This window comes from Sitodiplosis mosellana, unplaced genomic scaffold (assembly GCF_009176505.1).
Source record: "Sitodiplosis mosellana isolate CC-2019 unplaced genomic scaffold, AAFC_SMos_1.0 Smas_scaffold_2, whole genome shotgun sequence".
Classification (NCBI taxonomy): Eukaryota; Metazoa; Arthropoda; class Insecta; order Diptera; family Cecidomyiidae; genus Sitodiplosis; species Sitodiplosis mosellana.
Window position 1 is genome coordinate 7469190 of NW_022595245.1, and position 14136 is coordinate 7483325.

General features: G+C 37.1%; 1 protein-coding gene across 43 annotated transcripts in view; it reads left to right on the forward strand.

The window, feature by feature from the left end:
- Positions 1-14136, forward strand: part of LOC129565234 (insulin receptor substrate 1) — a 41069-nt gene that overhangs the window by 24783 nt on the left and 2150 nt on the right. For 7 of the 43 annotated variants that reach the window (XM_055439840.1, XM_055439839.1, XM_055439845.1 and 4 more), the window contains exons 6-15: positions 2056-2502; positions 4818-5102; positions 6391-7575; positions 9047-9266; positions 10393-10509; positions 10605-10880; positions 11025-11306; positions 11386-11767; positions 11840-13130; positions 13213-14066. In XM_055439840.1, the coding sequence (XP_055295815.1) occupies positions 2056-2502; positions 4818-5102; positions 6391-7575; positions 9047-9266; positions 10393-10509; positions 10605-10880; positions 11025-11306; positions 11386-11767; positions 11840-13130; positions 13213-14066 (5339 nt within the window). The remainder of the gene's footprint in view (positions 1-2055; positions 2503-4817; positions 5103-6390; positions 7576-9046; positions 9267-10392; positions 10510-10604; positions 10881-11024; positions 11307-11385; positions 11768-11839; positions 13131-13212; positions 14067-14136) is intronic. The other 36 variants (XM_055439867.1, XM_055439863.1, XM_055439865.1 and 33 more) reach the window with 13 other exon arrangements.

Genomic DNA, 14136 nt, shown 5'->3' on the forward strand with positions numbered 1-14136 from the left:
CAGAAATTCACTTTTGATGAAAATATGTCGAAAGATAAACATGTGTTTTATGACTTGAAACTTTTGTAAAACTTAAATTATAACTTTACGCCAAACTTATGCTATCGATCCGAGAGTAATAATAAACGAACAAAGAGATTTAACAAAAAAAAATCCGTGTACTCGAAAAATGGGAAAATCATATATAATAAAACACTTGAAATACGTGCGTTTTCCCCCTTGAAAATTGGTTTGAAGTGTTGTTTCAAGTTAGTTTCTCCTTCACATTCCCTCCGTTTCCCACATATATATATATACATATATATATATATATATATATATATATACTCAGTAATAATAATAATTCCAATTTTCATTTCGGTGTGAATAACCAAAGACAAAAGTAAAATTATAAATAGATCCCCTTTTCCTGCTCACTGCACACTTGTTTTTTAGACTTTTCATTCACTTTTCCACCACAAATTGTTACATTTCTTTCTCTATCCTGTTATTTTTTTATATTTTTTTTTCTTAATTCAAACGTTAACGAACTTATGGAGTATGGATTTTTTTTCTCTTTCTTTTGTTGTATTAAACTTGATGTAGTTTTGTTGTTGTGTTATACCTTTTTTTATTATTTTGGTTTTTTTTATTCTTTTTTGATTAGTGCAATGGGGAATATTTTTTTTGTTACTTTGAAATGTTTAAAACACATTTTGTTTATATTTATATTTAAAAGTTGCATTTTTGAAACTAATACACTTTTGCATAGCTGTGAATTGAGTAAAACCAAAGAAAAAACAATCATTCCTGATTTTATTTCAATGAACTTAATACTTTTGATTGTATACATATATCCATTGCGAAATGATTAATATTTTTGGTTGAATTTCGATAATAATTTACTCCCTCCCCACATTCTCGATCATTCTCGATTGTGTTTTTTTCTTCTCTTTTTGTTTCTGTCGTTAAAGTGCAAGAGCAAGAATTATATACAAAATTGCTGGCTGCAATCATTCCCATTTTAAGCTCGTCATAATATGACTCATAATATGTTGACAATTTCATACCAATCTAGTTTAGTGTTTCGCCACTTTCTGCTGATTTTATTCACAAGACACGCTCATAAATTGTCGATGGCATTTTTATAGTTTGAAAACAAAACAATTCAACAACAAACCAACCAACAAACCCAAATAGAAATTGACCACAGCTTTATTTTTGTTGCTCAATTGAATCATGCATATATCATTCTCACGAAATGAGAGCATCAATCGAATGAAATGGTTACAGTTCGTGACTCTGGCTGAGCACATGAAATGAGTTGGAAAATGTAAGAACGACAAAGTTCCCAACTAGGGGCTTCACGCGATTTTGCAGAACGCAAATAGCTCTGAAAAAATAAAAATAATAGTGAATCAAATCTTCAACCGAAAATTTGAACCATTTTTGAAGGATTTTGGCAGATTTTGGTGGATTACGATGAATATTGGAACATTTTTTGACTATACAATCTGCACTAATTTACTGGTATGCTCGTCAATCTCAAATATCTATGTATAATATTCATTAGACTGTAATGTCAAAAAATGTTCCAATATATTCACCGTTATCTACCGAAATCGTTCAAATTTACGGTTGAAGGTTTGATTCACTACTATTTGCTACTATTTTTATTTTTCATATGTATACACGTAAATTTGACATATCTATGTATATTCAGTAATATTCATTTGTCGTTCACGATAAATATTGGATATTTCGGATTCACATGCATACCATTCAATTTCTAAGTTATTACTTGATGCGTGCGGATATAAAAGATGAAAAAAATGATTTTACCCCCTAGGTTCCCAATTAATTTGATGGTAGAAATCCTAGCAGTAGGGAAAAAAAGCTAGAAGTGAAAAAAGCATTGCATTGCCTAGGCTAGGGATTAGGTTCGCTATAAATTTGTGTTAAAAGGCTAGAAAAAACAAAAAAAAAACACACAGAAACCAATAATAAAAAACCAATAAAACAAATTTGTGATAATCCGAACCCGTTCTCAAACATTTGCAATCACACTTAATACAGAGCATGATGATGACTCGGAATCGACGTATTTGATAACAACGCACCATCATTGTCAGAATCCGAGTCACACACATCACCACAGTCATCGTCGTGGTTCGGGCTATCGCTATCCGGTTGCCGATACAGTTGTTGAAGAGTCAACGGGTGGTTCCATTGTGACGGTCATCAGCAACACATCATCAATTCGGCCAAACGCTTCAACACCGGACATCGTTCTTACCAATTCCGAATCGATGGAAAGCGAAGTGCCAGTTGTTGACGACGACCATCAACCAAACGTCGTACGATCACTATCGATTGACACAACGGAAAACATTGCAGGAGATGATTGTGTGGATTCGTCAAAGGCGGCCATGCCACTGCCGTCGTCATCGTCGTCGTCCACGTCTTTGTCAGCAACAACTGCTCCGGCAACCGAACCAATTCCAAATAACATCAACGAAGCGGGTACGGATTCTATACAAATCAATAGTTTCAGTACGAACAATTGCAAACACATAATCACTTCTAGGATCTGGGTTAATGCAAGGGGATATATATATATATATGCATAATAATACATAACTAATTCTTTATAGCTGGTTGTGTTTTTTTTTTGCCTGACCACTTTTTAATGATATACCATTTCAAGTTTACAAGTCTACGCGGTCTCAATACCCAACCCTTCGAATATATGTATACCCTGAGATCCGTGATTTCGATGAATGCAAAGCATTTGAATGTTTCAATTGTTCGACTTCAAAAAACGCTTTCTCTTATGCCTTCCATTCCGTTCATTTTTCTTCAATCATTTTCTACGCTGCTGCTTTTTCAATCATAAACTGTTATCTATATCACTTTGCTATATATTACTACATTGTATGTAACAAACCCATGGAATGAGTAATCCCGCCAGGAAAGGGGAAAAAACAGAGCAGAGAAAAAGACAGCCGAAGACAGTGATGAAGAGAAATATATAGAGCTCACAGTTACAACTGAATAATAAATAACGGAATCGGAAATAGAAAGAGTTTTCGGAAACGAAACGTTGAATTGAATGTAATGAAGCTAAGAAAGACAAAAGAAAACGCCTTTTACTCATCTAATATGCTAATTACCACTGAATTATAGGCAAACCCATTGTTTACTATTTTTATTAATTGGCTATATCAGTATTATATATCTAGATACTCTCTCTCTATCTCTCTTCGTCCATATCGTGTATCAAGATTATATATCGCAAACTTATCTATTTAGCTCATTTTTTGCGTTTTTTTTTTTCATAGACCAATTAAAACTATAAGCACACACCAAAATGTATTCAATGTGTACATTTATTATCGTCTGAAACAGTTTTTTTTTAATGGTCAATGTTGTAACTTTTAATGTTGTTGATATTCGTTGTGATTTGCTTGTTAGATTGTCATCTCGTACCAGTTTGAGGTATAGTCTTTATACACTACAAGTGTATATATATACACCTCAAAATGAATGTAGAAATGACGGTGATAAGACTTTGTTCTGACATTACCGAGAGACGTGTATAATTATGCGTTATGGTCACAACGACTCAACAGCACGAAAAGACCTATAGCATCATGCTTAAGATACCGAAATGAACTCTCTCTATCTCCATTTTTTTTTATATTCACATTGAGAATGTTGTACAAGCTATTGGCCACCCCTGTCAAAGTGAAAATATTTTCTTTTCATTGCGGAAAATCCTAAAGAAAGATCATGCTTGGAATGTACTTAAAACGCAAAATAAGGAATATTGACTTGGAATTTTCACATCTAAAATATCGTCAACGACTGTATAAAATGAGAAATTTGCTGAAAATTCCAACCAATTCACGTTCTTTCTGCTATTTTGAGATTTCATCCAGTTCATGTGTTTCTTTTCTTCTCTTTCTCTTTCAAGAGAGAGAGAGAGAGAGGGAGAGAGAGAGCGCTCTTTTTCGTTGGGTATGTGCCACTTTTTCCCATTTCTACATAAATACTTATTACATTTGAAATTTGCATGGGGAATTCCGTAGCTTGGAACAGGGTTCTCATCTAGCTTTATGTCGTTTTCTATATGCCAGTGTCTGAGTTGTCATTGCACACACACACAAAGACACTCTCACAAGAAAAACGAAATGTGCAATGCTTACATATATTCGCTTTTCCGCGACGACTTGTCCGCCGCTTGTTGTTTTTTTTTCACTCTCTCTATGTCGTCGAAATAATAAAAAAGAAGTCCAATGAAATGAAACAAGTAGAAAAGAGGACAAACTTTTAACTGCATTTTAAACTAAATCGACTCAATGTGCTCATTACACTCTCAAAACGCATTCACCATATATACATGTCAACTCACTCGAATTTGCCATTTTGTACATAATAATTCACTGTGTACTCTTCAGTTGAAACACATTTCATTTGATGCATATTGCTTTTCATTTGAATTCGTCACTTTTTTTCTTCTTCTTATCGTTTACTCAGAACCAGTTGAACATTTTATTTCCGATTTATTTTAACTAAATTCGATATATCCGTTTATTTTATGTTCGAAATGTATTTCCATTCCGCTAAACTGCTCTCACAATTCACACAAATTCTGACATTTTGGCATCATTTTTTCTGAAATACACACACACACACATTTAAATAGCAATGCTCTTTTTTATATCTTGATGAAAAAAAAACTGTCGCATACATAAATTGTAGGCTATGTGTATGTGACACACTGGAAAATAACAAAAAAAAAGTTCATTTGTCGTGTTGTGTATCATTTTTTCCAGCGCAAAATAATAACAATAATACACAAATGGCCGGCATTGTCACGGCAATGCGACCGGCGGGCGCTGTAGTAACAACCACCATCACAACAATCGTTTCACAAAATCCATGTCAAACCGTCATCACTTCAACTTCATACAGTACGAATTCACTAAAAGCAGCACCAACCCAATCGGTGGCTGCCACTAAAGTTGGAACATCGTCGTTCATCAATTTGACCACATGTAATCCACAATATCTTCGTTCAATGCAGTCATCTTCCTATCATCGTCGTCATTCGGTTTCAGGTACTGTTCGCCAAACCCACCATCACACACATATTCGACACATATTGTTTCCGGTTTATACTCTGTCTTCATTTTTTTTTCTCGATTTTTTGTTGGTTTCGAATCATAAATACAAAAATATAACCAAAATTGCATTGTTGCATGGATTTGCATCTTGAGCTGTAGGTTACATCGCTTGCTTTCATTGCGTTGGCCTATTTCAAGTGGAAATCCGTTGTAGAAAAAAAGTAGATTTTTATGCTAAAATCCACCTGCTGTTTATTTTTCCCAATCGTAGCGTTTTTTTTTCTCGTCAAATCCACACACACATCGGTGTTCCGTTTTCATTATTGCAATCCATTTCACAATTTGCTTTTCCAATGTTTCATTCGAAACGTTGATCGCTTTTTTTGCTGTTATTTTTTTTCGACTTATCATGGCAAATCGATTGTTTACGATTCGCAACTGTTTGCACAGGAAACTTCCGTATCGCAACGAAAGAAAAAAAAGACTTATCGCAGTTTTATTTTCGATTTAATTTAATCATTTCCATTACTGATGCACGATATTTTTTGTGTGTTTTCTCTCTCTCTCTCTCTCTCTCTCTGTTGATGCCGAGTATACAGGAAATTTGAACGTTTTATACTCAAATTTTTTCGCTCTCTTCCTTTTGTTGACATTCTCACAACTCGTGTTCATTGTTGCAAATATTCTTTTGTTTTCTGTCTGGATGTGTACGTAGAAATTTCATTCTCTAGTTAAAAAAAAGTACTCTTTGCATGTGATAACAAAAAATATTCTAGGAATTAAACTCATTGACCAACACAATCATTCATTTACACCTTCCATTCAATTTTAAATACGAACAAAAAAAAGAAGAACATTTTTACGTTAACAAAAATAAAAACCATACAAAAATCTCAAACCCATAACTCAGAAATGCTAACAAAAACGGTTTGTCATTGGCCTAACACCCTAAGTGACTAATAAACATTCATTCATTGACTCTTTCTATATGTTTTGTATTCCCTCTTATCCGTATTCCTTCTCTTGAATTCTTATTTTAGACATACTTTTTTTGCGTGCGATTCCACCATTCGCTGTGGAAATGTTTGTGTTCCATTTCATTTGGTTTGAAATCGTAGTTCAATTTTTTATTTTGATTCGAGTGTGATTACGTATTTTTGATTTCTGTTTTTTTTTCATCATTATTTTCGTTCATTTTGTTTCTGTTTTTTTTTTATTTCGTTTTGGTTCCTCTTGATTTTGTTTACGTTATTTTTTCTCTCTTTGTTCTTTCTTTTTACAGTAGTAGCTGCAAATAGTTTTTCAGTTCTTGCGTCAAATGAATTAACCGTATCACATCAAAGAGCATTTTCATTACCAATAACAACCACAACCGCTTTATTGACATCATCGCCTAGTGAATTAAATGCAGAAAATTCTCATATCAAAATGAAATCCGTAGCACAAGTGCCCATCATTAGTTCACAGCCAAATAGCGGTAGTGCGATCCCATCTATATCGACGATGATCACAAAATCAAATCATCTCCATCATCATCATCAGCACAGTTGTTTTCATCAGCGAACACGTTCGCTACCACTCACCGAAGAAGAGTCACCTGTCGATATGATGATGTTCCCATCGGGCGCATCGTCGTCATCATCACTGTTGCATTCATTTGACCGTAGTAATACCGAATTGCATCCGGTGGCTACATCTGGTGGTTGTTTGGCATCATATCCGAAAAATAGCATTTCATCGCTGTCGTCAATGCATTCGTCATCGAATTCATCGATAACAACAGCCGCTGCGGCTGCTGCTGCTGCCGCCGTCTCGGCCACAGCCGAACTGAACGGTTCGTCGATACTGCGCAAATTGTGCGAAACCATGTGCACATTGAGAAATGCCGACGGAAGTCGTAAACACCTGCCAACCTGCTGTTTTTATCACATCGATAAACCAAGCAATAAAAATCACACTCATAAACCAATCAAACCGAACTATCAAAATAATCGTTTGAACATTAACAACAACAATCACATTCACACCGCGTCTTCTGATGCCGTTGAGTCGGCCGATTCATCGTCCACCTATTTATTGATGACATCATCATCATCCGCGGTCGCAATGGCCAATCGAAAGGGTATGCACGATTCATACATCGATTACTGTAACGAGCAACAATACAAACGTGACACACATATTGTTTCAAAAAATGCATCAACCTCCACATTTACTAACTATACGGAAATCAGTCCACCATCCAATGATCAAACACTTATTGTACCATCGATCATAATTAGTGCACCAAACTCATCTAGCATTAATCAAAACATGCCTTCATTAACCATAGTTTTTCCATCGTCATCATCATCACCATCCACCTTATCCACATTATCATCTTCATCATCAACAAAAACACCACCACCAACAACCGTAGCATCGATAGCATCAGCATTGCGCTGCAAAGGCTGCAACTCGCTGAGGAGTATGTAGTCGAAATGCAATTCAAGATTTCGTACACATAATATAATAGAGTATAATCTTCTCCAACTCTTTCTCTTTCACCCTCATTCTCACTCTCTCTCACTCTCTCTCTCTCTCTGTGTGTGTCTCTTTCTCCATGGACCTCTCTGAATCCAATGCGATATTCATAAGTTTCTCGTATTACCCGACTAGTTTTTTTTACCTCTTCTTCCGCTTTGCTAACAACAGTTCAATTTCACGCGCACGCTCACTCGCAACTGGAGTCTCGAGTCAGAACGTGATCTGAAACCGCAAATAGTTGTTTTGCAACGGAAATCAACATTGTATTTTACGTTGTCGACTAACAAGCTCTCTCCTTTTACGTTAGTTTCCATTATTAATTTTTCTTCAATGCGATTCTTCTTCCCGGTCGTGTACTTTTTTTCGGTTGCTTGAAAATTGTGCACTCTCTTATTCTCTTTTGTGTTGAAGCAGAGAGCGACTGCGTGTGTGTGAAAGACACATAGCGGAACAGAGAGAAGAGAATAAGGGAGCATGGGAGCAGTGTTGCTCTTTACAGCAACAATCATCATGCTCAATTTTAATATGAGTCTCACACCACTTATTACAGAACTTTTGGATCATTTGTGTCTAACAATGCATAATTATATAAATAACTTATGACTATCGTTCCATTGAATTCCATATTGAAAGCGAATTTCGTTTCATTTTGATTGTTCTATCAAACTAATCGTAGTACAAAATCTGCACACTACACAGACACACCAACCATTTCACCAAAATTAAATATCAATGAATTTCCGGGCTGAATTGTACTTTTGAATGAATTTTACGAATGCAAAGCGCCAATAACGCAGCGCTTTGAATATCAAGTTAATATTTAACTTTGGACATCTCTCTCTCTCTCTCTCTGCTCCAAGTTTATGATTACTGTTTTCAGCATGCTCATCTATTTTAACGTTGAGCACTTCCATTCGCATACTATTGTTATTTAATAATAATCAAATGAAACAATTCATAAAACTCTTTCGCTCTTTTTTTTTGCGTTCGCTCTTTCATTCATTTGTTCTAGTTGAATTTAACTGCTTTCTTTATTGCATGATTAATTTCGTAGTTCGTTAAAATTTGTATAGGCTAATGAAAGCAAACAAAAAATTGGTATGGGTTTTTGTTCTGTTCCAGTTTGCATGCCATTTTTATTGAATCACTTATAAACATTTGCATATGTTCTTCCAATCAAGCCAACGAATTGAAGATCCTAATCATAAATTTTAAGTTTTATTTCGCATTTTTCTTACCTAAATTTAAATGTACAGAAATTTGTTTAAGACGGTTAAATGGTTGCGCACATAAAAATGCTTCAATTATTAAGATAGACCTAAGCGTGTGATGGACGTTGTTTTTTTTATATTTTGAATATTTTAAAATGATTATTTTTTTGCTCATAATTTTTTCATTCGATTTCGCCATAGGCTTGAATTTGCGTGATCGTTGCGGCAGTTTACCAACGCATAATCGAACAACCAGCGATGGAACCGCGCAATTGATTCAGAATCAATCGATGCCGCCACCACGAACCATACCATTAGCAATAACTGGACGTCCGCATTCGATGTACACAAACAGCTATCGCCATAGTCCACCGGTCAATTCGAATCATAGCGGCAGCCAACCGGTGCCGTTGAGTCCAAGGTAAATTACATTCCAAACAAATTGATACACACGCACATGCATACTGGGAGAGAGAGTGTGCTTGTGTGTTTGTGTATGGAAAATCCAACATGCGTAATTAATCAATCAATTCGAATGTGAGATATGTGGCACCAGGCGATGTGCATCACGCACCTATCGAATCATACGTTGAGCAACAACAGCAACAATCAAATCCATTGGCAAATGAGAGACAGGGCGAGAGTGAGAAAATGTTCTAATCACTTTTGATGTTGCTACATGAAACACATCAATATTCCTATATTAAAACTTAAATAATTGGATGGAACTTTTCACCACAAATTTAAGCAAAACGGTTTTTTAATAATGGACGCGTGATATCCCCCATTTTATTAAGCGCAAATGCGCTATGCTATTAAAACAAAGCACTTCGCCGAAGCACTTTTCAAAACAAGCGGTAATAGTTTTTAATAACACTATTGATTTTCCAATTTGTTTTTACTCAAGCTTTCATGTACACACACGTGTGTGTGTGTGTCTGTGTGCCATGTGAAAATCTTCTCTTTTTAATTCAAACAACAAAAGTTTCCCCATTTTATCGCAGCTTCGTTGCTCAAGAGAGAAAAAAAAAAACGTTCCCCCTGACTTTGTAGTAGGTAGTTTTAAATTTTTAAATTGACTCGCGTGCAATTTTTATAAATTAAAATGAAGCACAAAACATGTTGAAATCGAAATGAAAATCCGAAAAATCAATGGATTCACTTAATTGACGATTTTTACATTGTTAAAAATCGTTCCATTTATAAACCAAATCTCATGTTTTATTCACAATCAATTGAAAATGTTCCAACCATATAATTACTAGTACTCGTTTTGAATTATGTAAATTTTTCGCTGGTTTGCGCTCTCGACTTGCCCGGTCGGTCGGTCGGTCGGTTATTTATTGATGTTGTTGTTGTTGCGATTATCGTTGTCGTTGATAGCTCTGGTTGAAAGACCTTTTTGCATTCAATTGTCAATGGAAATCGTATTTCTTTAGAATGTGGCCGCGTTTGCACGTGTTGAAATGTTTATGTCAAAAATCGTTTAAAATCAATCGCATACGTAATAATAATTAATTTGTCGTTTTGTTTTATTTTGTCCACAGTTTGAAAACGTTCTCAAAAAGTTGCTCGGAAAGTGATGGTTCGTCATTGAGTATTGATGAGCCAGATGGTTGTTTCACCCCAGACGAAAGCAATGGTTTCCCAGTAAAAACGTACAAGTGAGAGTCTTGAAAATTTATGATTTTCCACATTAATTTTCCGATTGGAAATCCCAAAAAATTCATTGATATTTAATTTTCGTGTGTTTTTTCAGTCCATGCACATCTGGATCTGTGATACCTGAAGAGAATGGTGATGAATTTGTGACATCATCCGATCATAGCATACCAAATATAAATGGCATTCGTACGGGCTCAAGCAGTGGATCGCTTTCGCTACCAATTCAATCTCAGCAACAGCAACAACAGCAACCGTATCGAACCGAGAGTCCACAGTCAGCATACAGCCCATACGGTAATTCACCAGTCATTGATCAACCGAATAACACGGGCTATATGATGATGTCACCTGGCGCCGATTATAATAAAGGGTATGTCACACAATGACAACGTTGTTTGCATGAATTTCCACTTTAAATTCAAATGATTTGCTTATTGAAACCAATTCTTAAACTCGAAATGTTAAATCCATATGACTTGAATGTGTATGTGTTTTTTTCTCTCTATTTTAACAGAATGTTTGCAAGTACGAACTCGTGCGCACTGAGTCAAGCGTCCAGTTTGGCAGAGGATTGCGTTGATTCGTATGTGCCAGTTCAGAGTGGTTTACGACCAACTGGCGAAGAGTACATTGATATGGAACAAAATCTTCCGCATGCCAACAATACCAGCAGTATGAGTTCGGCCGCATCCAGTTGCAGCATCACATCGGGCACACCGTCAACAGACTTACGCTTTGCCGAATATCAACTCGACAAAGTGGTGTCACATTTCACGCCCGATGATGATGATCCAAAGTAAGTCGACCTACTAAAGACTAATCGGTTGGATTCATGTTCAAGTTTTAATTCAATTTTCCCACCTTTTTCCCTGCAGTATGTTCCTGGAGCGACCAATTCGAGCTTATTCGGTGGGCAGCCGACTGGAGCACAACAAGCGCAAAATGCGCGTTGATATGCTATCGGCTGAACATGGCAGCAATACGTCACGTGTACGAGCATTTTCCGTGGGATCTAGAGCCAAAGTGGCACGATCCGATCTATACAAAGGCTTAACTAACTCAACGAATTTAATGAAAGCAAATAGTCAGGACATTGCAAATTTGAATACAACGATAAACAACAACCGGATGGCGGTGAGCAGTTCGTCGCACAATCAAAATGCATTAAACAACAATATTAGCAGTGGTGGCAGCTCGAGTGACATGAACAAGAAATCCATGAGCATACCATATTTGGCGAATGGACCACGGTCAACGGTAAATTTACGATTTGAATTTAATGAAGTCATACACATTTTACTAACGTCCATTTCTATTTCTCTTCAACAGGAGAGCTGTCACAATCTCAACAATAAGAGCAATTCAATCGATCCGATGGACGATCTAATGGAAATCGATTTCTCAAAGAAAGACGATGATTCATTGTCGAATGATTCGAGCTATGACCCGAAACACTCGAGCTGCTACGATCTAATGGAAATTGAATATCCGCAAAATGGCAATCAGGCGGAGATTGGCAAGAGAAAGAAGTCTGCATCAATATCGGGCACATCTGTGTTGAAAGAATCGGCAGCAACATCACAGCCGTTGCCAATTGGCCGACGCAATGATGGGCCAAGTGACAGTGACGGATACATGTCAATGAAACCGGTCGGTAGCAGTGATTCAAAGCACAGCACAAACAGTTTAACATTTCAACGGGGTGTCAGTAGCTCGAGCATTTCATCGTCACCAACCAAATATGCTTCAACAAGGACGGCAAGTATTTCATCTCCAGCGGCAACGCATCGAAATATTCCAGTGTCGCGAACTCATCAAAATTCGATTAGCAACGATGATTATTTGAACATGAGCCCGGTGAATGTACGCTCATCGGCCATTCCCAAAGTATCTAGTCAAAGTTCACAACTACAACAATTACAGCACCAGCAGCAACAGCCAGCAATGCATCATGTGGGTTCGGGTAATGCACCCGACGGCTACATGGAAATGTCGTGGAACAATCGAACGACCAATAACAATTCAAATAACCTAAATAATAACAATAACGTTGGCCATATTGCCCTTGAACGAAACCGACAGTCGTCATCATCATCGATATCATCATCAAATGAGTACATCAACATGAATTACACTGGTAATATTCCGCGTACATCGAGCGCAAGCAGTGACTGCAGCAGCACAAGCAGCATTGAGATTTCCACTCATGCCATTGAATCGCGCAACAGTCGCATGCGTTCACTTCCAATTGCAATTAAGAAATCATCATCATCGCAACAATCTCAGCCAAACAATGCCACAATTTCCAAACAAACCATAGGCGCCCAGCCACCAAATAATCCGTATCACAGTTTTGCCGCCAGCAAAATGGTACCGCCAACATTTTTGAGTCTGAATACAAATATTAAACCGACAAGTGCTCAAACATCATCCGATTCAATGAGTGAATGTAGCATTACAACGCCAACCGGTGACATCACACCACACAATGCATCCACCATTTTCCCATTCAGTCCAAATAGCCCGAATAGCGGAGTGAACAAGCAAATCTTTTCTAGTCAATCGATGCAATTGCATTGCGATGAACAAAAGCGTAAATGCCTTGTGGATGGTACAACAGGTAAAACATATTTAAATTTTTCACTTTTTTTTCCTTTTCTGTATTCTCATTTGGTTAAACTGGGTTTTTATTGTTATCACAGGCACATTACGTTTGTCGGAAAGTGAATCTGAGCCTCCAACCCCGTCTGCATATCCTACTCACAGTGCTAAATCAACTAAAACAATGATTCCGCTCGATGTACTGAGCAGCGATTACGCTGACATGACACTTGGCAGCAGTAAATCGTCAATGCGAAACACCGGGCCAACGCTTAGTCCAAAAGAGAATATAAAAAAGTTGAAATCGTCATTTTTCGGCTGCAGTAAAATCGACGAAAACAAAATGGATTGTTCAGCGTCCGGATCTGGTTCTGGTTCAAATAAGCCAACCACACCGTCAACGACTGTTACAACCAATTCCAAAAATTCCAATTGTGATGAGGGAGACTATACACTAATGAATCCCGTATTGAGCAAACGTATCGTAACGCCACAGCCTCAAATGCAACAATCGCCACAAGAACCGTTCCCATTGAAGAAAACGGCACTCGTGTCAACCAACAACGATCCCGATAAATTGCTGGCCAACACACAAGTGAAGACAAATATCGATGGTTTCAAACCGATTACCTCGCGCGCTGACATAGAAGTGTTCCAACAGAATAAATCCATTTCTACGGCAAACACTTCGTTCAGCCGACAACGTTCGGCACCGATGGACAAACAGGTACGAAAACCATCAATCGACAATGGTGGCTATGAAATGCTTGAATTGAGATCGAGCAGCTCGTCGCATTCGATGGGCGGACGAAGCATCGCCCGACCAAATTCGGTGAATAGTGAAAAGACCACGTTTACCCCATTGAATCGGCCCAACTCCGCCAACAGTGAACGCCAATCAACTTCCACATTTTCGCTGACGTCAACACCACTCAACGAAATGGGAACACAATCGGTATGTACTATACTATACTATACTTTACATTGCCGCTCATCATTTATTATTTATGTAAAACTTTGTTGAA